This window comes from Lissotriton vulgaris, chromosome 11 (assembly GCF_964263255.1).
Source record: "Lissotriton vulgaris chromosome 11, aLisVul1.2, whole genome shotgun sequence".
NCBI lineage: Eukaryota > Metazoa > Chordata > Amphibia > Caudata > Salamandridae > Lissotriton > Lissotriton vulgaris.
In genome coordinates this window covers 300885043-300912071 of record NC_141699.1, presented here as the reverse complement: position 1 = coordinate 300912071, position 27029 = coordinate 300885043, and the positions used below count along the sequence as shown (strand labels likewise).

The 27029-nt window shown below is 42.2% G+C and overlaps 1 protein-coding gene across 2 annotated transcripts in view; it reads left to right on the top strand.

Moving 5' to 3' along the window:
• FBXO21 (F-box protein 21) overlaps window positions 1–27029 on the top strand; it is a 230963-nt gene that overhangs the window by 17959 nt on the left and 185975 nt on the right. For both annotated transcript variants that reach the window (XM_086943268.1, XM_086943267.1), the window contains exons 3-4: window positions 15913–16007; window positions 22492–22613. In XM_086943268.1, coding sequence (XP_086799394.1) covers window positions 15913–16007; window positions 22492–22613 — 217 coding nt within the window. The remainder of the gene's footprint in view (window positions 1–15912; window positions 16008–22491; window positions 22614–27029) is intronic.

Here is a 27029-nt window from a genome sequence, read left to right as displayed (position 1 = left end):
CCCGGCAACTGCTCGGACGGATAAGGCACCGCTCTAAATATACAAAGACAATATCTGTGAAAGATGCATGTCTAGAGGATACGACCTCTGTATATTATTAAAACCCACATACTTTCTCAACTGTCTGTCACATGTACCCCACCGGTGTCTAAGGTGGCCACATCTAACGACTGAGGCATCTAACCCTCCAGTGTATTCAAGGGGATGCTCATCAATTGTACTAAAGCAACTACTATTTCCCAGCTAAACTACTGAGTAATGATGTTTAATACTACTGTTTAGAACCAGTGGGGAAATATCCCCCTCATCTTTACCTACTAAAGTCCATCTCAACAGCAAAGTAAGGGTGTTGATTAATGCTGTTCAGAATTTGGTGAAAGGGAGTCCTCCTGTTCTTATCTATTAACTGAGTGGAGGAATCAAACAATGAACTACTTGGCCTACCCAGTTTAAGTAACCCAGTCCCTGCTTACCTGTCCGTCGGTACCTTGAGGCTGAATGACGAGCCGAAGGGGAGGCACCGAACGGACGGTCTGGCGTCTATTTATAGCGCTACTCAATTGGTAATGAGGCTCAGCTGAGTAACAATGTGTACGCGCTGCAATTGCGCGATACACGACTCACTTCACCCTCGCGCATGCGCACAGCAATGTAAACAACTAGCGCGCATGCGCGAACACAAGTACGCCTATTCACGCGTACCGCGCATGCGCGTTGGCGCAGCGCTGACTCGATCTATCTCGGCAAGTAGCGAGACGCTGACTACAAGCAGCTATCTCGCGCTTGCGTATTACGGCCCCCATCCAGCTCTATTTATCGCGTGTTGCGTGTTGCAAGGCAAAGGGGACGCGATTATGTTGCAAAAAACACCGCGACTCATTAGTTAACTTATCGGACGGGAGCCAAATAAAGGGATCTTAATTAGCAATGTTACGAATTTAAAGACCCATTAGTTGATAACTTCGCCCAGGGAGCGTGAATGAGCGCTGTGTTGCCGAAAACCGGCAATGACAAAATGTACATCTGAGGAATTAACAAATTCCTGGGCCAGCTTACAAGGAGACCTTAACCCCTACAGTGGACATAAATTCCTGATGGGTGTGGGTTGATGGTGAATATATAGTTAAGGGGTCTGTTATAAAAGTCAAAGGTAGACCAGTAGAGTGCATTTAACTTAGGAACCTGAAAATGGTTAACGGAGAGCCTGGTGTCATTAGCGTCACAAATGTGTAGTGGTTATTCGCATTGAACCCGACTCGTTGTGACTACCAAGAGCACACATGGCAAGTGGTCCATTCAGATGGATAACCATGGAATATTGTCATTCAATCCATTGACATCAGATTGCAATCTGTGAATCCACCGTTGCTCCTTCACAAAGAGAAAATGGGAGACATTGGTGATGTATGGCTGTTCCAGCACTAACCAAAACATATCCTCAGGTTTGTGTTTCGCTTCCAAGAAGTGATTGGTAAGGCCTGTAGATTGCTTCCTACATCGGATAGTGCTTTTGTGTTCACTAATGCGAGCCTTAATCATCCGCGTTGTATGGCCCACATATTGTTTTTTGCATGGGCAGATGATCAAATAAATCAGTTTTTCGGAATTACAGTTAGTGTGCCTTGTCAATTTCCAGGGTCTATTGGTTCCAATATCTACTGTTAAGGTTTTGCCCGTCTGTGGACAGGCAGCACAATTCCCGCACGGGTAATGGCCTTGAACTGGATTGCTGTTCCAGATGGTATTGATGGTTTGTCTCATCTCAGTGCGAGGTCTGGTATGCACCAGATTATCCCGAATAGAGGGTCCTCTTCTGAATGCAAACAAAGGGCGAGGTATTGTACCTTCTGCTGTATTCAGGATCTTCCAATGCTTGAGTATGGTTTTCTTCACCTGGTTGGAAGATGTGGTGAAAGTTTGGACCATAGTCATCTGGTCTCTTGTGGTCTCTGGCCTCTTGTGTTGCAGAAGTGCCTCTCGATTGTTGTTGAAGGCTCTCTTACGCGCGCAGCGTATTAGATGATCCGGATAGTGCCGATCTTTCAGATTAAGCGCTAGTTCCTTCGCATGTTGTTCGTATAGGGTGTTAGATGAACAATTCCTTCTCACCCTGAGAAATTGTCCTACAGGTAAATTCTCGCGAAGGGACTGGGGGTGAAAACTCTGATAGGACAAAAGCGAGTTCCGTGCCATTGGTTTCTTAAAGAGCTCACTCTGTAGGCCTCCTTCTGCCGGGAAGATCTGGAGATCCAGGTACGCCAATTTCTCTTTGCTGCTCTCCATGGTAAACTTAAGGAACTGATTCCTAGAGTTTAACCATGTATGAAAGGTCGAAACCTCTGTTAACGTCCCTCTCCAAATCACCAAAATATCGTCGATATAACGTTTCCACAGTACCACCTGGTGGATAAAGGGGTTACTGTGGTTCAATACATGATCTTGTTCGAATTGATGCATGTATAGGTTTGCCAGGCTCGGCGCAAATACACTACCCATTGAGGTCCCTGAGACCTGGATGTAGAGATCATTTTGGTATTGGAAGAAATTTTCCATCATGGCGATTCTCGCACACTCCATAATGAAAGCGACGGGTGTAATCGTGTCCATTTGTTTGGACTCTAAGAGGCTCCTAATGCAGTCCAAAGTTTCTTGTTGAGGGATTGACGTGTACAACGATTCGACGTCGAAGCTCACCAGTAGATCTGTCTCAACATTAAATTCCACATCGGCCAGGAGTCTAAGCACATCACCAGTGTCTTGGAGGTACGTAGGTGTTTCCTGCACAATCGGTTTTAGGAAAAAATCTACAAAAGTAGATAGAGGCTCGAGTAACGAACCTATGCCCGAGATGATGGGCCTACCAGGAGGCGGTCTTTGTGCCTTATGAATTTTAGGAAGGCAGTAGAAATAGGGGGTGACCGGATGCGTGGTGATTAGATATCTTGCTTCATGAGAAGTGATCCAGCCTTCTGCCATTCCTTCCTCTACCAGACTCTTAATTTCATTGGAGATTCTAGGGGTTGGATCTTCATTGAGGAGACGGTAGGATTTAGTGTCATCAAGTTGTCGCTGACATTCTTGTTGGTAAGCTATAGTGTCCTGTAACACTATCGCTCCGCCCTTATCAGCCGGCTTGATAGTAAGAGATCTGTCATTTGACAGAGTAGCCAGTGCTGTTTTCTCCAAATTGGACATGTTGTGGAAGGTCTTACGTCGTTGTTCGGTGTTCATAACGTCATGAGTCACTGCTTGTTCAAAGGCTAGGACATTCGCTGGTACTTGTTGGTTCAAAGGAGTGAACGTTGACTTAGGTCTAAGGCCAGTGTTCTGTTCGCCTTGGTCAATCATGTTAGGCTCGTTCATGTTGGAACTGGATGACTTGAAAAAGAAATGCAGACGTATTTTCCTATAAAAGCTTTCAAGCTCGCATCTCAATTTGAACAGGTCACCTGTATTTGTAGGGACAAAACCCAGCCCTTTGTTGAGGACAATGTTTTCAGTTGGTGTGATGGTCCTCGAACTCAGGTTTACTACTAAGTCGCAGCTCCTGTTGTCACCAAATTCTGAACATCATTAATCAACACCCTTACTTTGCTGTTGAGATGCACTTTAGTAGGTAAAGATGAGGGGGATATTTCCCCACTGGTTCTAAACAGTAGTATTAAACATCATTACTCAGTAGTTTAGCTGGGAAATAGTAGTTGCTTTAGTACAATTGATGAGCATCCCCTTGAATACACTGGAGGGTTAGATGCCTTAGTCGTTAGATGTGGCCACCTTAGACACCGGTGGGGTACATGTGACAGACAGTTGAGCAAGTATGTGGGTTTTAATAATATACAGAGGTCGTATCCTCTAGACATGCATCTTTCACAGATATTGTCTTTGTATATTTAGAGCGGTGCCTTATCCGTCCGAGCAGTTGCCGGGTGAGGTGAGGTCCACTTCCCACACACAGCTGGGTAAGTGTTAAACTTGTGTACATCATTTCAACCATTGGGTGACGTATTACAATGCACTTTGTGTGTGACTATTACTAATGAGTGATGGTTCAGTCTGAGGTTTGAGAGTTTTCACTGGTTTTGCACGGTACATCATCCACTAGAGCATAGTTGGTGTACATTTAATTTTTTGAACAATGTCTAAATGCAATGTCTACATTGTTCTCTTTCATCTTCTTGTGCTTCCACAGGAAAGACCTATCGCATCACCAGAACAACACTGAGAAGATGTGGTAGGATGGTTCTGTTTTGTTCACTTCGTTGTATATTTTGTTTAGTCCAGCACATATTATAGTGCCTTGCAGTAGCAGATATTAATTCGGCCCTGACGAATGCCAGTGATCCTTCACATTTAAGGCAGAAACATGTTGGCCCTCTTATATCTTACTTAGTTTTCTACCAAGCAAGTCAAACAGTGATTTTTTCACACTGTTGTTTCACTATTTTTAATCTGACGTCCAGGCAAACGCTAATAAAGGTCTTTGTTTGCCTTGATAGCCATTTTAGCACACATCACTTTATTTTACTTTCTTGCACTGCACATATCAGCCTCACCCTCTAGTCTAACAACTGTGGTGACCATACCATGGTTTAGTAATGCGTCGCTAAATTACAACTGGGCGACTGCACACTTACCTTGGTATTGGAGTCCTACATGATGAGGCTCCGCCATCGGGTGGGCTGATAGGACTTAATCAGCTACAGTTGATAGTCTTTTGTTAGATTCACTTTTGTACAATTATACCAGTGTCAATAGTCATACATCAGCACCATTTGACTTACAGGCTTTGTTGTTATTTAGGTATCTTTTGTTCCCCCATGCTCCCAGTAGTACCACCCGGGTGTCCAGTTTTCTCTCTGGTTTATGCGAACCCTCACTTTATGTGGTATATTGTCCCAGAATGGTGTGAGGCACAGGCATGACACACATACGGTATGAAGTGGTGATCCTGAAAGATTGCAACTCCATAAGCACTATTCTCTGTGCTGAGTTTTGGGCTGCTCACAGTTGTTGAGGAGAGTGCAGTAGACCTGCAATAATGTGTGGGGGCCATCAACACACTGTATTTAAGAGAGGATTCCTCAGTCAGACAAGTCTGGTTCAGTCTGCACCCATCTAGTGGGTGTTATAGCAGTATAAATGTAAAGTATTGGGCATCCACCAGGTCATTTTGGGATTGCATATCCCTCAACGACAGCAGGCCCAGTTGGCTCCTTATACCTCTCAGTTTGTAGATGCCAATCATATCCCACCCACAAATGCCCTCAAGTTTACTCCCTCGCAGAGGGGCCAGTAAGACCCACAGGGGCATCTTTAGTGTAATCTTGACCACCACGTTTGTATGAGAGTTCCTTCAGATAGTGTTATGTCCCCCATACTGGGCCGCCTTTGGGTAACCCCTTGGCAACTGTCCTCCTGTCTGCCATTACCGACGGCTCTTGTTCGAACGTCCAATTACTTACCACAAGCATTTGGGATGCCTAGTAGTGAAACCGGAGATTTGGGAGTGCTATACCTCCTTCATAGGGGCTACGTGTAAGGATTTTGAGTGCTATTGTATGCGGCCCCACATCTCACAGGAGAGACCTGATCACCGTGTCCACTCATGCAAAAAAGCCCTCTTGCACCTCAAATAGTGTGTTTTGCAACACATACAGACATTTTGGTACAGTTATCATTTTATAGAGCACTGACCAGTATTCTTTTAGCATTCTGCCCAGGTTCTTTCACATAAACGTCTTTATATCTCTGGTAACGTATGTTCCAGGGTACCGTAACCCAGTATGTGCCCATTGTATCGTGCAGTCCCAGGCCTCCGATGGCCACCTATCTGTAAGTGGACAATACACTGATTTTTGCCAATTAATACGCACCCCAGAATATGTCCCGAATATATGGAGAATGTCTCAAGTATTCTAAAAAATAATTACTTAGGGTCTGCCAGATAAAGAAGGATATCATCGTCTAAGAGAGCTATAACCTCTTCCCAATGTGGGTCCCATTTTAACACCCTGTATTTGTGCGTAGTACGGATCCTATATGTCAGTGTCTCAAGTGCTAAGGCAAACAAAGGAGAAAGAGCACAACTCTGCCTCGTCCCAAGTGGAAGAGCCTCAAAAGTGTCCCATTAACCCTTACTCTAGCGATGTAATCTTTGTAAAGCAAATGGACCTAGGCCATTAACTCTGGTCCAAATCCGATTCTATGAATGAAAGGCCATTTAAGGAAATAGGCTTTTCAGCATCTACAGACAGTAGCACCACATGCTACCATACCTCTGAGGATTTGTGTAAGACACTATGTAGATAGTGTAGAGTGAGCCGTGCCAGTCTATGGCCATGAATCCTCTACTAGTCCGAAGCTATGAGTTTGTCGACAACTTCATAAAGTCAGGAAGCCAATATTTTGTCCAGGATTTTTGTCTTAGTGTAGCTAGGTCTATAGGCTGCGCAGTCCTCGACTGGCTTCCCAGCGTTGTGTATGACGACAATATTGACGTTACGGAGATCCTCTGGGAGAGAATTCTCCCATGGGTCCTCATAGAACATCTGTGTGAGAGGTTAACAAAAATGCTGCCCGGTGCATTTGCAAAATACAGGCAACAGGCCATTGGAGTTGGGAGTTCTGCCACTTTTAAGTTTGCTTGATGGTTCATTTTTTTCTCAAGTTGAAATTGTAGGGAGTGGCATGTCTTCCACCAGTTGTGTCATATGCTCAGTGGACTACTCACCCCTGGTGTGTTATAGATTGCTTAGTTAGCCCATAAAGGTCTCCATAGTGTATGTGGCAGTGTGGGCTAGCGGCTCCTGGGTAGTACGTATGCCCTACACTCACCTCTTTCCTGCTCCATGTGCCTGCCATGCCAAGAGTTTACCTGCTTTATTGCCAACTACATATAGTTTGTGTTGGCAGGCTAGAAATTGTGCCCTTGCATTGTCTTCCAAGAGCTGTCTGTATTTGTCTCTGCCAATGGGTATTGTATGCAAAATTCCCACCTTTTGTCATGTCCATATTCAGCTTCCCATTTCATGAGCTGCTGTTCATTGTCATGCATTGGTTTGAGTTTGTTTACGTCTCCCAGTTGATGCAGCAAATACGTGTCCACTAGCAACTACCTTATTGACTTCCCACAGTGTCATGGATGAGGGACATGTATTTTCTATGAAGTATTGCTCTGTGGTTATGGTCAATTGCCTTTTAGCTTTACAGATGTGAAGTTTCTAGGGGTCCAGTCTCCAAGTTGCCTCCTCCAGGGCGTATTTGTTACCGGTTTAGTTGTTAGGGACGAATGGTCCAAAATCCTTCTCAGCAGGATCTGGGTATCCCTGAATCTCGACTTTTGCACTACAGACATGAAGAAATAGTCTGGTACGGAGAAAAAGTGGAGGACCCTGGTAACATGAATATTGCCATTCCGTGGATGGACAGCTCTTTGGAAGTCCACCAGCCCCAGTGCACTAGTGATTGAAGCAGTTGTTTGTCTTGCCTACCCGTGTGGGAGGTCAGGGGGAATCTGGCAAGTTGTGTGTGCATCGTAAGATTTTAAGTCACCCCCCCCCTCTCCCCCCCCCAGAATCTCCAGTGCGCCGGGGGCCTGTATAAGCCATCTCCCTATTATCTCCATCATCAAGGTTTTTATACCCTTGGGAAATACATGGACACTGCCAATACTCTCTCTCCCTTCCATTCTCCTAGTGTAGCAGCATAGGAACATACTGGCTCGAACCATATGCATGTGACCTCAACAGGTAAGGATTTGCAAATCTGTATCCACACTACTTGAGAACCTGATGTAAAGCCAGAGAGGGCTAGACCCTTGTAGCTACCCCTTACTCAGGAGCTCACACTTATTGACCACCAAATGTGTTTCTTTTAGTAGTAACAAGTATGTGTCCTGCCTTGCCAGAATCATTGCTACTACTCCCTGTTTAAATTATTTGCCAGGCGATTGACATTCCATGTAAGGACACTAAGGTCTAGTTTACCGTGGTCTACTATGTTGTCTGTGTCTCCCCAATATTTGTCTTGTCGCCCAACATGTACCCAGCCACACCACTTTTACTGCATTTTGAGCAACCACCCTTTATGCAAAAGCCTCAACCCCCCCCCCACCCTATAACCTCATGCCGTGGGTCTAGAACTACCTACCATCCCAACGCTTGAGGTGTCCCAACAAAGACATTATCACATCAAATTAAAACAGTAAATTACAGAGCTAATGTTGCTTGTCCCATCTCTGCTGAGATTTCAGGTTGTGCAACGATAGCATACGGCCTCATGCTTCCCCTGCAGTTCCCAACTGCAGCCAGCTCCGTTTGGTTAGTATTCCTGGCTCATTCTTCTATAGTCTAGTGTTTTAATGGCGTTAGCCGCTACGTGGTTCGCCAAATCGTTCTTTATTTTTTGTGCCTCTGTAGGCAGAGACTCTTGCTACACCTCGGGCCCTCACATGTGGGTCTGTGAATTTCTTTTATTGGACGGGTCGTCAGCCCTCCAGCCATTACCACACCTCTTACAGGGTCATAATGAACTACGGGTGACACCCGGAGATGGTTGTAAGTTTTACTGGGAAGATCAAAATGTAACAGAAGTTACAATTTTTCAGTTAAACCTTTGCCTTGTCAAATGCCATAGCACGTGGACCTTTTAGGGTATAGTTGGGAAACACCATGATGTTTTTTTTAAAGTTGAATTGGGCTGCATTGGTGGGCTTCCTTTCGCCTCTCCTGTCGTCTCTTCCCACTCCCTCCCTCTATCTATTTCTCTCCTTCTCTCCTCTCTCAATGTACTGAGACTGAACTATTTTGTCTGATGCCCGATGGAGCTACCTGGTTTAGCTATAGGGGAGATGGGCTGTGGATTCCCTTCTTGGTCGTCACCTACCCAGTCGGCCTTTAGACAGATTTCATTTTGTCTCTTGCCCTATCTTCCCTTTCTCACCTTCCCTGTTCCCTCCCCTCTACCCTCCATTTATTTTGCCCTCCATGTTATTTAAATGTTTCCCATTGAGACCTAGCTATTTGGCCGAAGCCCGGTGGAGCTACCTGATAGCTATAGAGGAGATGGGTTTTGGGACTTTCCCCTCGACCGTCACCTACCCAGCCGGTCTTTGGGCAGACTTTCCTTCGTCTTTCTGTCGTATCTCCCTCCCATCCTGTTTTCTGCGAACCTCTTCCCTCGACACTCGAGACCGAACTACTTTGTCTGATGCCCGATGGAGCTACCTGGTTTAGCTATAGGGGAGATGGACAGTGGATTCCCTCCTTGGTCGTCACCTACCCAGTCTGTCTTTAGACAGACTTCCTCTCGTCTCTACGGTTGTCTCTTCCCTTATCCTCACTTTCTCACCTCCCCTATCCCCCACTTCTTTTCTCTCTCCTTTTCTCTCCTCTCCTAATGTATTGCTGATTGTTTGATGTAATGTGTAATTGTTGATCTTTTTCTGTTATACTGTTAAACCACATTGTTGCACTTCTTTTCGTGCCTCCTGTCGTCATCCTCCCTCTATTTATGTCTCTCCTTCTCCCCTCTCTCAATGTATTGAGACCTAACTTTTTTGTCTGATGCCCGATGGAGCTACCTGGTTTAGCTATAGAGGAGATGGGCTGTGGATTCCCTCCTTGGTCATCACGTACCCAGTCAGTCTTTAGACAGATCTCTTTTCGTCTCTCCGTATTGCCTCTTCCCTTATCCTCTCTTTCTCACCTCCCCTGCCCCCTCCACTACTTTTCTCTCTCCTTTCTCTCCTCTCCTAATTGTATTGCCTATTTTTTTGTTGAACTTTTTCTGTTACATTGCTGATTTTCTGTTATATTGTTGATTCTGATGTAAAGCGCTCTTGATGCCTCCGGGTCTAGCCAGCGCTATATAAAACTCTGTAAATGAAAATAAATCAATAAATAAATAAAAATACCCTGGTGATTGGTGGTCTAAGCCTCGACCCGGGCCTTGATCGTGCTCCAGAGGTGCAGTGCACTCTCTCAATAGCAAAGTATAGGAAGAGGTCCGCTGGTCCAGTAGCAGTTTTAATTAATTGTTCCATAGTGCTCAACCTCGCAGCCCTCAGATTTGTTTGGCAGGCCCACCAAACTGATAGTATTGTGCCTAAATCAGCCCTTGGCAACCTCTGCCCTGCTATGCAAACTTTGGTTTCTGTGGAGAGGTAGTGTACCCTAGTCTTGAGGGTAGCTATAGAATTTCACTGTTCAGCCAGAGTGCTTTTGGCCGCTTTTAATCTGACCTACCACGTGTACCATCCGTCACGCATTACTGCCTTTCAAAGTTTGCAGTTGGTCTCTTCGTCTCCCACCTGTAGGCTCCAGTTGTGTTGTCTCAGAGGTGATTGCGCCCCGTATGCCTAACCCCCCCCTTCCCGTTTGTCAGCAGCCACTGCTGTACCTTCTCTGGAGGCTTCTCCCTGGCCATTTAGGTTTTTCAGGCCCCACTCAAAAGGTCAATTTAGTCTCTGTGGGGGGCCTCCATCTTGGGCGCTATCTCCTCGGGTGAAGCTACTGTCTGTGCCACGTTGTATGAGACCAGGGGCCCGCCAAGGACCCTTGGGACCCTTGGATTTTGCAGCGCTGCCCTTGAAGGCGAGCCCATGGATTTTGGGAGAGTTACCGACCAACCACTCTAGAGCCTTGATTTTCATCATCTGCCACTGAAGCCACGGCTTAGTGCTCCGTCTTTCCTCAAGCTCCAAGCCATGAAACCTTATATTTCTAGGTCTTAGCTATATTCTTTACTTTTATGCCATTGTTACCCTTACAAATGTATGCAAATTGCCCCCGGCACCCACACCTTTCTTGCACCACCAATGGGACTCTTGGCCATGATTCCATTATCCATAAAAAGTTAATGTCACCTTAAGAAAGTTTCCTTTGCCATTGATACTTTGCGTTAGCCCTCTTTTAATTGTCACTCCCTCTACCTGTCTCTCAGTGCATTAACATGATCTTCTCCCCATTTGACCTTAGTTATGTACTTCATAAAGTCTTCTGTGTGCTCACTCTCCACAGCAATGTCATTTGCTTATTCCAAAATTGATTTCTTCCCTGTTTCTAAGCTACTGTTCTTTTAACAAGTGCCAAATAAAACATCATTGGATAGGACGTGCTCTACACAATTATAGTAAATTTAGTGAAATAAAAGTCAGAATTAAAAACAAACAACCTTTTATTCTTCCACTTATTTTTGGTAAATGTAATATGTTCCTTGCATTGCTACAGGGATAGGTTATTCCCTCAGTGCTATCATTTACCATTATCTCATACCATCTAACCCTGGTCCCTAGTTTCTTCGCTTTGTACTAAATGATTGGCTGGGTTACAAATATCCAATTCACCAACCCTCATTGCATGTCACAGCTGTTGCTTCAACTTGTCTTCTAAAAGCAGCATGCCAAGCTACTTAAGTATAAGGTTCCCATGTGGAAATCATGCCATGCTGTGCGTATCCGACAACCTGTCTTACACTGTCAATTGGTCCAAGGTCCCAAAGGATAAGGCTCTCATTTTTTCGCATTTAAAAGAGAGAGATTATGTTTACTCATGTGCTACTGTGGAATCGGTCACATTTGGCCAATTCTCTGTTACTGGCTTCCTCTAAACCTTATGGCTAGAGCGGTCACCCTCTAAGCTGGGGAACCAGGTTTGCGTCTCGGCAACAACGCTCAACATCCTGTGATTCTGGGCAAATCACTTAATCTCCCCGTGCCTAACAAAAATGAATGTGTCCTTCTGTAACAAAACTGGTGCTTTGTAAAGCGCTCTGATACCAGATGTCTCAGGTCTGGTTCGCGCTATATAAAACTAAAAAAAAAAAAAAAAAAGGAACATACGTTTACATTGCAAACATTGTTTCCAAAATACTATTCACGGAGGCCCCTTCCAGAGGCAGATACTTCTCTGGCTCAGCCATCTGCCCACCAAGGTATTTGGTTTTCACTTCACCTGGCAAGGTATGGGTTCTTGTCATCCTGTAGGGTTGCAGGTTCTCCACTGTTTCTAGCAGAATTAACTCTTTAAAAAGCTGCCAAGAAGCTAGTGGTAAACGTTCACAGAAAAATAAGTGTGGTGTCCTTAACATGATGGGAATATCCACCAGCATTTTGGAGAGGGTCGATATATAGGCACTGATAAAGTACCCCCACTTTGAAAGTGCTTTCACAGTGACCACATTGGTGACTAACATTCCAGCATCAGTGACGAACATTGGTTGAGCGTTTCCTGGGCAGCGTGACTTCTACCAGGGTAGAGAACAGCCCCTCTGCCGACAAACATTTGCCAAATTGGCAGAAAAAGTTTCATTTCTACATTTTATATGACCACAATGTCACGTGGTAATGTCCACCAAAGTGGCAGACAAAAAAGTTGTACCCAAACATTAAATCATACATTTTATCTGTACATTAAACATTGAATTTATTTTGCGCACACCAGTCCACACGATCTAAAATCAGCTGATTGTCAAATAGCAGACACAATCTGGGCTATGTCAAGTTTTCTCTGTAGTTAATGAGAATATCTGTATCACACTAACCCAACACGTTAGAACATAATACTCGTAATATGTAATTATAGATCCAGAATGGAAAATGGCAGATGGAACCTGTAAAGCATTTTGGACGAAAACCCTCTCTAAATTGCTTAGTCTTTAGTTGAACAACATAACTAGTTCTTTAGATGTGTTAGGCTCGCTTATGCTTTGACCCATCAATAATTTACTCAGATTTGTCTGGATTAAGGTTAAGCTTGCTCTGTTACCTCTAAAGATTGCTGTGTGATAATCCACGTAGATCTTAGTCAGATCAGTATGCTTCAGAACCCTGAAATCCTGCAGTGTAATGCATTACATCCGAGTGATTAGCAACTTTTTTAAACTGGGTTGTTTGTAGGAAATGCTTTGATGCATTAATTTGCTGTGTGGTTTGCTGTCTCTGTCCAGTGACACTAGACTTTTAGGTTAATTAAAAAGGAATTACACCAAATCCATACCCCGAGGATAGGCCACCCACTGATCTGGTGGTGTATGGCTCAGAAATAAGGATAACTTGTAGGATAAATTGAGGAACTTTAGTACAACCACATTTGCATTTTAAGAAATATACTTCCAGACACATGTCTTTATCGTAAATAGTACTTTTAAAAATGAAGCACTGATTAAGGATGTAAATAATGCCTTAGTTGATGGGGACTGTCTGGAAGTAGACAAAAAAAACTTTGGAGTGGATGGTCTGTAGACCTGAATTGCCATAATACAAATACATTTTAGAAGCAATTCCTTCAAAGTTTGCAAGCTTTAACACTTCACCCCTCCCTATCAACTTTCTCCTACACTGTTCCCTCTCTCTGTTCCTCTCACACGGTCTCCTACTCTGTCCCTCCTACACAAAGAATGGAATATAGGAAGAATATGCCTGGGCTAGATTTTAAAAATAACAGAGAGTGTTGAGGGGTAGAGAGATCTATCCTCAAGGCTGAGCGTCGAATTAACTTGGAAACATCAAGGTTTCTTATCCATATTTCATCAATTTATTGATCCAGTTTCAAATCTTCAATGGAAAGTTGATCAATCAAATGTAAACATCATTTCTTAGTGTACATAATGAAGTTCTTATGTCACGTAGGTGGCGTTTACCAAAAATATTAGTACTTCACCCAATGCATTTCGGGTCATATACATCTGACCCTTCGTTAGGGGTCTGAAATAAGGGACAAACAGGACCAAATTAGTCACTCCTAAGCACTGTACATGGGAATACTTTTAAAACAAATAACATGTAATGGAAACGTATTGACAAAACAATGAATCAAAACGAGCTGCAAAGCAATGCTGGACACATGTTACACATACTATGTTCACTTCATTAACAAACATTAAAGAGCAAAATGCGTATGTGATAAGTGCGAGTATAAAGTATAATTCCAAAATGCCACAAGGAAACCATATGCCAGGCAACCTACACGAAACAAACATTAAATGACTTACGGAAAGCGGACGCCGCCGCGCCTCACGGAGTTTCAGTGTTCAAATGGTCAAGTCGACCCAAATACAAGCAAGTGTATTATTGGTTGAACCCGTATCACGTGATCGCGAGTTGAACCAATACGCTCACGCCTATAGTCAGAGGCCCCCAGCATGTGACCTGAGTGTACTGACATCAAAATACAACGCTGCAAGTAATGAGTAACTTATTCCACGGGGCATCAGTGGCAGCATTATGCAGATATTAAAACGAAAACAATAGAAATGCAAAAAAGTAATCATACAACCATTACACATATAATGAACCTGAGTGCATGCAAGGTTCATCTTACTGTACTGGATGGGATATCGGGGATCAGAGTCATTCTTAGGTCAATGTGGTGTCTACATACAGTCATAGAAAGCAAGCGTGTTCCACACGATCATTTAAACCAATAGGATGGTTCGAGTTCAGTTTTTTGATCCAGAAAAATTCTGCTCTGAGTCTTTGTTTTACTGGATCCATGTCTGGGCGTGGCGAGATCGTCTCCTTGCTTGTATTTGGGTCGACTTGACCATTTGAACACTGAAACTCCGTGAGGCGCGGCGGCGTCCGCTTTCCGTAAGTCATTTAATGTTTGTTTCGTGTAGGTTGCCTGGCATATGGTTTCCTTGTGGCATTTTGGAATTATATTTTATACTCGCACTTATCACATACGCATTTTGCTCTTTAATGTTTGTTAATGAAGTGAACATAGTATGTGTAACATGTGTCCAGCATTGCTTTGCAGCTCGTTTTGATTCATTGTTTTGTCAATACGTTTCCATTACATGTTATTTGTTTTGAAAGTATTCACATGTACAGTGCTTAGGAGTGACTAATTTGGTCCTGTTTGTCCCTTATTTCAGACCCCTGACGAAGGGTCAGATGTATATGACCCGAAATGCATTGGGTGAAGTACTAATAATATGGTAAACGCCACCTACGTGACATAAGAACTTCATTATGTACACTAAGAAATGATGTTTACATTTGATTGATCAACTTTCCATTGAAAATTTGAAACTGGATCAATAAATTGATGAAATATGGATAAGAAACCTTGATGTTTCCAAGTTAATTCGACGCTCAGCCTTGAAGATAGATCTCTCTACCCCTCAACACTCTCTGTTAATTCTAAAGGCACGACCTGACTTTGTGCGACGACTAGAGCGCAGAACCGAAACTACATTATTTGTTCTTCAAAAATAGTGAATAACGAGTGCACAGGGATTACACACACTCTCTAGATTTTAAAAATACCAGACTAAACTATTCACTTCAGGAATTAGAATGACATTTTCAGTCCCAATAAATCTGGCTGTTAGCCAATCCGAAACATTGCTACCAGTTTAAAACTTAAAACTACAATAGATTTAGTTGCACAGCATTTTAATACAAAGCAAGGTAATAGTAGACCGAGCTGGTGTGTATATTGGAACTATAGATTTCTCTTTCTACTGTTGATAATGAACTCTAGAATGTGCTTTCTGTACTAAATGGATTCATGTAGTTAAATTGGGTTCTCTGTTTCATTTGTATGAAGCCCAGCGCATCTTCATTGCTCGTATAGCTTGGGAGACTGTACTCCTCTTAGCTCAGTGTACAATTGTTCATATTTGAGTGCTTTAAGTTAAGATGTATCAATTACCTATCCTGCTCAGATATTGCACCTTCAATCAGTCAAATATAATATGAAATTTCAAGAATATCTGCATGTGTAAATATAAAACACAGTGCACCGAAACATAATTTAGGGGGTTCCATTTTAGGTTTAGCAAATATTTTAAATTTTGAAGTTCATGGCCTTAAGCTGGTACACCTGATATTATTTTCTGGTCTGGGGCAGTTGTGTAAATGTACCTGACCCTAAGTGATGCTTAATATTGTGTTGTATTGAGCAGGTCCCATGCAATGGATTCAGTGACATTGAGAATCTTGGTTGTCCATTCCATTTCTTCGAAGATGAACTTTTGTCGATCCTGAATATCGAAGGAAGGTAAGGCAGCAAAGAATTTTGAGCATTTTTGATCTTCTTGTACCTAAACCGCAGCACTCACACCTGGCTATCAGTTTAATTTTGGAAATATTCCTTATAGGATATAATCTGTGTTTGTTTTAGCCTGATTTATACAGGGCAACCTTAATTGCTTGCTCTTCTAATTGACTATGGAACCTACCTGTCCTGTAAAAAACGGGATGAGTGAGAGTTGTGGCTTAGTATAGTGACTTTACTTTTTGCGATCAAACTGCAACATCCTTGAAAGACTCTACACTTCATTTTATAAAACCAGGTTCTAAATTTACAAGGGGTAAACATTACCTGCACCATTACTAGATTCCATCTACTTGCCATTAAGTGCACAATGTATGTGACTATAAAGACAATTCCTGTAGACGTAGTCCTTCTTCCACCGAATGGCGTTATCATAAACTGTAATTTAAACATAAATTAGCAGTTCTAGAGCAATGCTAAATAGTGCTCCATTCATGTACCTGAATCTCCAGTCACATATTTTTCATTGACTTATTTGTGTTGGAGAAAAACAGAAAAATAAAGGGTAGAATGCTTAAGTTAATCTCAACCAACGCTAATTACTTTGGTCTACAATCTAGCTCACAGTTTTTTGGCCTTTTCTTGCTCTGTCAGTACAGACAGGGGCCAATCGTTTCATATTCAGATGTCCTGCTTCAATAAGAACAGCAAAGCCTACATTCCAGTCAATGTCAACTCCGAAGTAAGAACAAAAGCTACAGTTGAGGAGTCTCGGCCTTTCTGAGTCTTTATCAGTCTGGTGCAACTTCAGTCCTAAGGCACCTTATTCATGGGATCCACATCTAGACATACACCATCGCACATACGGTGGGTCTGACTAGGAAATAAAAATAAGGGAAGAAGTGTTGAATTAATATCAGGCACTTGTAATTACTCGGGGTTCTGCTTTTATCTGGGTTCTAATTAGGTTTATCTTTGTTTGTCTTGGTCTGTTCCTGTTGTAGCAGCACTATGGCTGATTTGCAGAAGGTTGGTCCCAGTGACATGCTGGCATAAGGAAGAAAATAACTTGTTTATCACTTTGTTTATCATTTTACCTCTGAATCATGTAATCACAATTAAATTTAATTTGTTTTAAAACACACCATGTAAAGAGCTAGCATTAACAGGTGCAGAGTAAATGTTTAAATGTTACATGGAAACACTTAAAGACCCATTGTTCTATATTGTTGTCATTTGCATTTTATTTCCGCCCCCTACAGCATACAGTGTGGGGCAGTGGGTCAGCCCACTTCAACCACTGGGTGCCTTCTCTTCGACTAATGGCATTCTGCTCTTTCAAAAGGAGTGCAAATGCACACCAGGTAGTCCCCTTCAGTGCCAGGGACTACTCTGGCAATGACTGCTATATGAGAACAAAAAAATAGGTTTTCCAATTTTGATTTTAAATATTGGCCAGGGCCTGGCAGCTCCAACAACAATGTTGTATAAAAACAATGGTGGAACAAAGCAAGCATTAACAAAGCCAAAAGGCTGGCAGCCAAATGCCAGACTTATTGATTTTGTCAACGTTCTTTCTAACTTATGACTGAAATGAAAAAAGTGGGTCTTACTTTCTGTGCTCGCAGTGCTCTTCTTTGTAGTATAATGGCACAGTCGCACATCTAAAGTTAAGCTAGACACCTCAGATGTATTTATTTATAGTTCATATTCCGAACTAATCCATTTCAATTATGCAAGACAAAGTTAAGTTGAATTATAAATTTAGAAGTCTAAAGGAGATTTTACAAACCTATATATCCATAGGCATTATAATATATCACTATACATAAAGCTCTCTAATTTGCACTCTACATAATTTGCAACCCCTTGACTAACTGTAACCATATCTGTGGGAAATAGTTCCTATGGTTGAGCATTTCACCTCTAAAATGTGGTATCAATTTGTCAACAAGGTCGGTGTTTTATAGGAGATCCTCAATCCAGTGGCGTTAAAAAAAAAAAAAAAAAAATTGCGGCTGAAGCAATAAATGAAAATTTAGTTGCAGGAAAGTAGTTCTTGGCACCATTTGGTGGCATTGTCTTTGGTGAAAATTTCATTAAGCATTTTCTGATTTACCAAAAAATGCCCTGGTGCTCTATATGTCCATAAACGTTCTTGAATACAGGATAATTTCCAAGCAATACAATTGTAGTCCAGTGCATGTGTTAAGTCGGTGCATTCATGTTTTCACACCTGTTCCACGATTGCAAATATTGGTCATAAACATCACTAGTTGCAAACATCTCAATTTCAGCCATATTTATACTCTGTATGAGCAAAACTGTAAGACCTACCCCCAAAAACACACACACACACACACACACTTATCACACTATAAGTTATGGTGAATTAAAAATAATTAGGCACACCTATGTTTGTAAACATCACCCAAAACACATCAGCAAGATCTGTGTGGGAAAATCCCTCGCTCTGATAGCCCAATAGCAGACTCGCCACTCACATATCTAGGGTGCAAATTAAATTGGCCTTAAAAATCATACCTTCGTTGTTGTTCGCAAACCACAAGCGAAATACATCCGCAAATGGGATAGAGATGTAGTCCATATCCGTCGGCTTCAAATAAGACTCGCCACTCAAATATAACACACAAGTAATGATTGGTTTAGAATTCAGCCATCCCCAAGCATCAAAAAGCCAGAATGAACAAAGCATTTCCCTAGTGGGTTCAATGGTCACATCACCTACAAAAAGGCCACAATTTATTTTGGGATCAAAATGAACACATACTCATGTTTGTACACATCAACCAAACCAGTTGATAAAACAAACATAACAAAGCTTTGCTAACTTCATATGAAACCTGTTAGATGCTGAAATATATACTCCCTTAAAATGATTTTGAAATGACAGCCATACTGCACTATATAATGTTCCTAAATCTGTGAATGACCTACAGAAAGAATATTCAAATGGATGCTTGCCTCTGCCTCTATTAGAGCTGTAAGTCTAAAAAAATAGAGTTCAGTAAAAAAACTAAAGTTAAAGGAGAGTTAAGGGTGACAGGGTGCCAACAGTTGCCAAATCAAACCATTTTGCAAAAGATAGTAAATTCATAATTGGAGGGATTACCTTAGCCTTATTTCTAACTGTACTGTACTAACTATCCTTGAACATCAGTTTTTAGTGCATATTATATTCATTATTTAAGATGTGGTAGATAAGGAGGTATGACCAATTAAAGTTTTGTATATATTTCACTGTAGACATGCTCGATTCCATTTCATCATAACACATGGTACGGCTATAGCGGGTGCTGAGGGACTATACACATGGAGACTGCGGCAGCCTGGAAATCTGAATAGGAGACGTTAAGCTCGTGAACGTTCCATTACTGTTCACTGGTTCGTTACTTCAACCTGGAGATAGCGTTTTTACGGTCGCACAGTGAACAACACAACATCATCCAATGTCTAGTTTCAACGACGGGCAATAAATATTCGCCGTTTGTCAGAGCATTCTATTGACTTATGATCTAAAGGTGTCAAATCTTGACACCACCTTTGTTTGCCACTCAACAACATTTTGAACTAATTGGAACGCGCTTGTGAGGCTTACACTATCCCTACTGTACCCCTAAGAGAACTCAGGGGGCATAGCGTTATATCTGAAAAAGCATCTATTTATGACTTGGATCCGAAGTATTCATATATCGTTATGACAGTTTTCCAGTGAAAGTATTCAAGTAGGCCCAGATTCAACGGCCTGATCACAATTCTCAAGAAATGTCCTTTTTCCTTTACTTTGACCATTCAAATAAGACTTATTGCTACCTGAAGAAGGCGTCCTGCTGAAACGCGCGTAGATTCTAATTATGTTAGCCATTTTTAGCCATTTTTTTTTGGGGGACATTTGTTAAAATTTGAAATGGTTTATCCTATCTTGATTTTGAACAGGTGATTTATAACCACTTTGTTGGTATAAATTTTGTATCAAATTTGTCATTTATCATATATTTGAATACAGAATATAATATATAGACTACAGACACTTTGTCTAGTTATGATCAACAATGTGATAAAATATAAACAAATATCAAAAATATATATCGGATTATTTCAATCAAAGAATATAATTTGAAATAATAACTTTTCTAGTCACACATTGTTTTTGTATAGTATAGGTCCACCTTTTTATTTGTTTCCTAAATGTCTATTTACAAATACACATGCTCGATTCCTTACATATTTGAATGGACATCTCTTATGGAAATATTTATTTTTAGGCTGACAAAAAAATCTGACAAGCAGTATGTTAATAGGCCATCCATTGAAATATATGGGAGTTACAGTGCACTTTATAGAAGCGGCATTCTCGAACTCTCAATACATCCAATTTAAGTTGTCGTATTCATTTCCTGAAGTGATTTGTCATTAAGTTTTATTGATGCTGCTGTGTGGTATTGAAAAACAAAATGTTATTTTTGCCCGTCTTTACAACATCAAATGCTACTCACTTGTGTGCCTGGGCCTAGTGCACAGGACAGGCAACATTACAAACCAAGTTCAATGAGAGTTTCGTGGAGCAACTCTCATTGACCCCGGTTATGTTTATGCAAGTCTATGGCACGTGCCGGGGACAGATTGGAGGAAAACACCTCGTATCTGTCTCCACACATTTTGCATTAATAAAAATCCCTTTTGTCTAGTGGACTTTCTGAATGGATGTAAGAACCTTCAATCTGCCTTCGGGTGTGGAAGGGGGTCAAAAAGGTTTTTGGGCCGTGGGAGAATGGGGAGCCCCCTCCCCTATAAATATAATCCCTGGTGGTCTAGTGGTGAAAACACCTCCTCTCTGTTCCCGACTTGGGATAGTAAGACTGCTTGGGGTCATTTGGGTGGCTGGAGGCTTGGCCCAATGCCTGGTCCCCACCCATTCTGCAAAAATAAAAATGAATTCCTTGTGTCTAGTGGGCTTTTTCTGTGTGCCAAGAAAAGGTAGACTAGTTTAACATGAAATCTGAGATATTCACGATAATGTTATTGCATCATGTTGGATGTAACATGATTGCACTAGTATGCCAAAGCACAGACTGTAGGAAGCTGGCTCTGTACATACCGGGGGTCAGAACCAGCGTGGGTCATTTGCTGGGAGCTGCAAATGGCTGGTGTAGCTCATAAAGGCAGCAAGCCTTTGAAGCTTTCCCTTCGTCGACCTAGCCCATGCTGGGGGAGGAGGCTTGGCACCTCATCCCAGCATGTGGTTTGTTTCAGGACCCTGAGAGCGGCAGGCTCTCGACCCAGGGGTCCAGAAACATGTCTGGTGGTGGCAGCTAGTGAACAGCCACTCAGCCAGGACACTAGAGTTAGGTCATTTTTCAGGGGGCATCTCTAAGATGCCCTCCGAGAGCATTTTTCATTAAATGCCGCACTGGCATCAGTGTGGGTTTAATGTGCTGAGAATTTTGATGGTAAACTTTTCAGTTTTCAGTAAGGCATTATGGTAATGTGGAGTTTGTAATGACAAACTCCCGGACCATACACTCTATATGGCATTACTGCACTTATAATGTCTAAGAATCAACCTAGACACTGTAGGGGTACAGGGCTCATGCACCCTTTACCCTCACCACTGGTATAGTGCACCCAGCTTGAGGGTGCCAGGGCAGTGGGTTGTAAGCATGGCACACAGGGATGTGTGCCATGTCGACTCTTCACTTTGTTCTGCACCAAAACACGCAGCCTGCAATGGCAGTGTGTGTGAAGGTACAGGGCCTCTAAAGGTGGCATAATATGTACTGCAGCCGTAAGAGGCCTTCTTTGGTCACAGTGCCCTTGGTACCTCTGTTACCTTTTACAAGGAACTGACATGTGGCCAGAGAGTTGCCAATTGCTTTCTGCAACAGTACAGTTTAGGAGAAGAACATAGGCCTGGGTACCTTGTAGGCAGGAACCCAGAGAACGCTCAGTCAAAGCACTTTAACATTAGGCAAAAAGTGGGGGGCAACCATGCATAGAGGGGCACTTTCCTACATAGACCTGACATAATAGAAAGTTGCATAATCTACTAATTTCTTTAAATTCTTAAATCTGAACACAAGATTTCCAATAATTTGAAACTTTGTGTGGTGATATTGAGGGTCCTGGTAATGTTATTTTCTTGAGTCGATGGGATGAAGATTTATTTGAAGTTGACTTTTTAGCTTAAAGTAGAACTGCAAAGCTGCTAGGCATTTCAATGCACGGAAGTCCAAGATAAATGAGCATATCTGCCAACATTTTAAATGAATAAATTAAACTCCACATTATTATCTCTTTTGTACTATCTGAGTGGTGACTCTCTGTATAGACCAACTGACATGATTGCTCAACCATTTTTATGTTTCTTGTGAGTATTGATGACTAGATCATTGCTCAGATGACAAAGTTGCAATAGTTGATAGATGTCCATTTAATTAAGTGTGTCAAGTGATTGCTTTCTCCCCAGAAAGGCACTGACGCTGAAATACTATGCCAAGAAGATCCTCTACTTCCTCCGGCAGCAGAACATCCTGAAGAACCTGAAGGCATTCTTAGAGCGCTCTCCAGAATGCCAGTCTCTCTTAGAAGGTAGGAATTGTATTTAAAACTTCACATTTTCTCATTGGTCATTCATCAAAATATAAATAATGCGTGGCCAAGCTCCGGGTCAAAACGATATAGTGGACGAATGTTCTGTATTCAGTCATTTTATATTTTTATACTGAAGTATTCATAGCAAAGTGCCAAGAAAAGATTCACATTAAACTTCTGTAGTGAATGTGAACAGAAACATGAACTCGCTCATCCCTGTCCAATTCCCAAGACCGGTTCAGTCTCGAGTCAGCTACATTTCCTTTCTACCCATCAATTCCAACTTCTACAGTACATCAATGCACTCATATTTCCACTTGGCTACCTTCACCCAAATAGTTATAATGAAAATCATCTGGACAGTCAAGAGATTCAAATTTGAAGATGCTATGTTATAAACATGCTATTCACTGCATCACATTTTCCAGTGTTGGATGTAACTAATAAACAGCTTGCTTTATGGCCATAAGGTACCATATTTGTACTAGTTACAGTTGCTTTGATGGAGTCCGGGTAGCTATCCCACTGTAGCTTCACTGCCTTGCGTATATGAAAGCTCAGGGCTTTGTGTGATGGGTCCTACTGATGCTTTCACTTTGGGTACCAACCCCAAGAGTCGCAGGGGTCGGATTTCCTAACCTCCCCTACATCCCCTTCACCCCCCTCCTGAGCTCTGCCTTGATATCCCTTGTGCGAAGTCCCTCTCTAAAATATAATCAGATAACTGGGTTTTTATAGGATCTGGTCATCAGTCTTCTCTTTTATTTTGAAAGTAATGTTGGGTTTAGCAGCCACTAAATCAGCAATAAGACAAAACATTAATGAAGACAAATATGTTAGCCTGATTATCTTGTTGGTAAAACAGGTACATAGAATGCAGACATTTCCAGCATTTTTACATGTAAATAGTAGAGTCTGAAAGGACAAAATAATGGAAATAAAACAATCTGAACAGGAACTGTCGCAGTGTTCACTGCACCAGCAGTGTCTCGCACCCAATCGTAATTAAAAACGATGGCCCAGGTAGACCCTCAACCGCGACATTCCGCGGTGACTCACACCACCCATCAGAGAAAGATGAAGGGAGTGCTGTTGCTGCAATGATTAAAGGATACAGTTTCAGCTTGGGTGTGCCACTTACTGCTTTCCGGGGTCTTCGTGGGAGCAATTGTACAGTTAGGGGGCTATGCAGGCGCCGAACCCCCTAATGACGGCAGAGTGGGGTGAATGTAACCTCGATTCATCGAGACGCCTAGTACAAATATTGCTTAAATATGCCGAGATTGACGGTGTTGACTTGCTAATAAAGATTGATGCACTGGAAGCGAGCATCAGACGGCAAGGAAATGAAACACGCCAAGAAGTGAAATGAGAGAAGATATGACCAGTAGATTGGCGAAAGAAGAGGAAAAGATTAAAGCGTTCAAAATCTACAAATTCAAAAGAGACGGAGATGACTATGCCAAAGGCCAAATTTTCACATTTGCCTGTCGACCTGATTCTTTGAGGGCAGCCACTGCGAACAAACGTGGTGAAGGTAACAAAGGGACACAAAAACAAAATGTGGAAACGTCATCAATATCGAGTTCAGCACCAGAGAGTGAATCTGAAAATGAGGGTGCTAGAAAAATCAAGGGAGTTAAGCTGACCCTGAGGGAAGAATTGGACATTCTAAAACAAAGTCAGAGGCACACACTGAGACCGCGCCTTCAAGGAACAGTGGCAAAACAAAGTGCCAAAGGAGAAGAGGGAGACGCCAGGCCTGCCAACAATGGAGAGCAAAAGAAGAGAGGCCGGGGGCGGGCATGAAAGAACCCATAACCAAAGGCAAAACTAATTTAAGCTCAAACAACAAAGTGGAGACCGGGGAAATTAAATCTATTATTAACCTAGGTAATGTTAACTTGACGGAAGCAGAAAAACAACTGCTCAGTTTGGGCTTAAGCTACTGTCCTGAATCCAGCTTTTCATGTACCAGAACTAGAGCTGATGTATATCAATTCATCCGCAAATTAAAGCTTAAAAAGTTTCATTTACAAAAACCGGCCAAGGAAAATAAAGTAAATGAAACAACCGGCAATGAAGCTCTAGACCTTGTGATCTCCGATATAAGTGTGTATAAAGATATGTGTCAATTGGCTCTAGGAGAAGATATCAATACACAAGAAGCAGTAACAACGGGGCAAAGTAAATGGGAAACACCCTTTAAACCAAAATCAAAATGTATTCCTCTTGTAGCTCATGATGGGCTGGACACTTTTAGTGAACACGTAGTGACTCAGATCAAAAAATTGACTCACGCAAACAATAAAACAAGGAAGAAATATTCAAACTCTGAAAGAATATACCATCAATTAATCTCTAAACTGTAGAAGGCCGAGTTGGTTATACGCAGATAAGGTTGAAATATTGTTTTATGGCCAGTATTAGACTATCTAAAGGAAGCACAAGCCAATTGAATGACGTAACTTGTTATAGAAAAAGCACTCCTTCGAAATATAAAGCCAAGCAAGAGGTGTTACTCCGAAGTCTACTAGGGTGGAAAGGATTGGGACTCTTGAACTGGGACAAATATAAGTTCACCAAGAAAGAACATGCACTGGTACCTTATATTTATTTTATATCTAAGGTTCATAAAAACCATGTCTCCCCGCCAGGAAGACCCATTATTGTAGCATGTGGGGGCCCCTTGGTAAATCTTTCAAGATATATTGACTACTTCCTACAGGCACACATGAAAAACCTTGCATCTTATGTACAGGACACCTCTGATTTCCTTGGGTAAATCAATAACATTTCGTGGAGTGATAATTTATTACTAGTGACATTAGACGTCAGCTCACTCTATACCTTTTATAAAGCATAGAGATGGGCTGAGAGCTGCAGAATTTTTTCTGAATACTAGACCAGTGGAATATGCAGAACATACTAGGATGTTACTTGACATGTTATCATTTTGTCTAGAGAATAACTATTTCCTCTTTAATGGCCAATTCTACCAACCGGTGCAGGGTGTAGCAATGGGGGCCAGTTTCTCCCCCAGCTATGCCTGTCTCTTTATGGGCTGGTGGGACGAACTGGTCCTCAGGCGGAAGAATGAACAGGCCTGCACCCAAAACATAGTCTCCTGGCTGCGTTTTATCAATGATTTTTTTTATTTTTATTTTTATTTTATTTTGATCACAGAATGCCATACATACAGAGCTAAACGCCTACAACCCATCCTGGGCCGGCTGTACCGTAACTTAAATAACACATGTTCTGCAAAATGAATAATTAGTAATGGAAAAAGTAAAAGCATACATGGCGTCTCTTTAGCAGGTCTCGCTTTTGGCGTACTTAGCTCTGCTCCGTGCACAGACTTGGAAAAGCAATACTTTTAAAAACTTTTTCGCCCCCCCCCCAACCTCCCCCCGAACACCCACTCCACCCCCCCCAACTTCCCCAGTGGTGCTCCTAGTGTCTGTTGTTGTTTGCTAGTGTGTGTATCGCGCCCTACGCTCTACCCGCCCAAATCCTCGGGACGGGGTGGGGGCGCGTCCGTACTGTTGCCACCCGAAATCGGGCATCTGTAGTGTTGTGTCCCCTCAGCTACAACGCTATTCTAGTTGTAGGTCCCCATCGTGTGTATCTGAGTGTCCCTCCCCCTCTGGTACTGCGGGTTCTTCATCAGTGTCTTGGGCAGACATTTCTAGCATTTTTACATGTAAATAGTAGAGTCTGAAAGGACAAAATAATGGAAATAAAACAATCTGAACAGGAACTGTCGCAGTGTTCACTGCACCAGCAGTGTCTCGCACCCAATCGTAATTAAAAACTGACTTTAAAATGGTTCTCTAACGGGCTCGTATGCATGTCTTCAACTTTACTGGCAAAACAGTGGCTGATTTCTCAACAATGACTTTAAATAAACCTGTACTAAGTGAAGAAGTCCAAATCGTAGGCAAGGTGGTAGGTTCCAAGATTTACTTTATTAAATCCAGTTCAGGTAAGTAGAAAGATGGTAGATTGTAGTAAGGTGGTAAGTTCTAGTATTAGCTGTAATAGCCCCACCAGGAGCAGCCTCCCTGCCTGCTCAGCCTCTCATCTTCAACTGCCACTCTCACCAAGCCCACCCACCAACATTCTGTGACATCATACAAACATTCTCCAGTCATTCAGGCTTGACAGAAGGGAGAGTATTGGTGTAAAGAAAGAAGACAAGAAATCACACTAACAAAACCCTTGAGGTAGCTATAATAAATACAGGTCCTGTTTATTGTTCACTTATTTTATTTCGTCTTGCATTATGAAAGTATTTACTTTTATTAATATGTTGTGCTTCTGTAGTTTTTGCCATGCAACATGACTCTTGCATAGTGCATACTTAGAATGGAATTGTGTCGGAGGTGAGATTTCTCAGTGAGTTCAGGT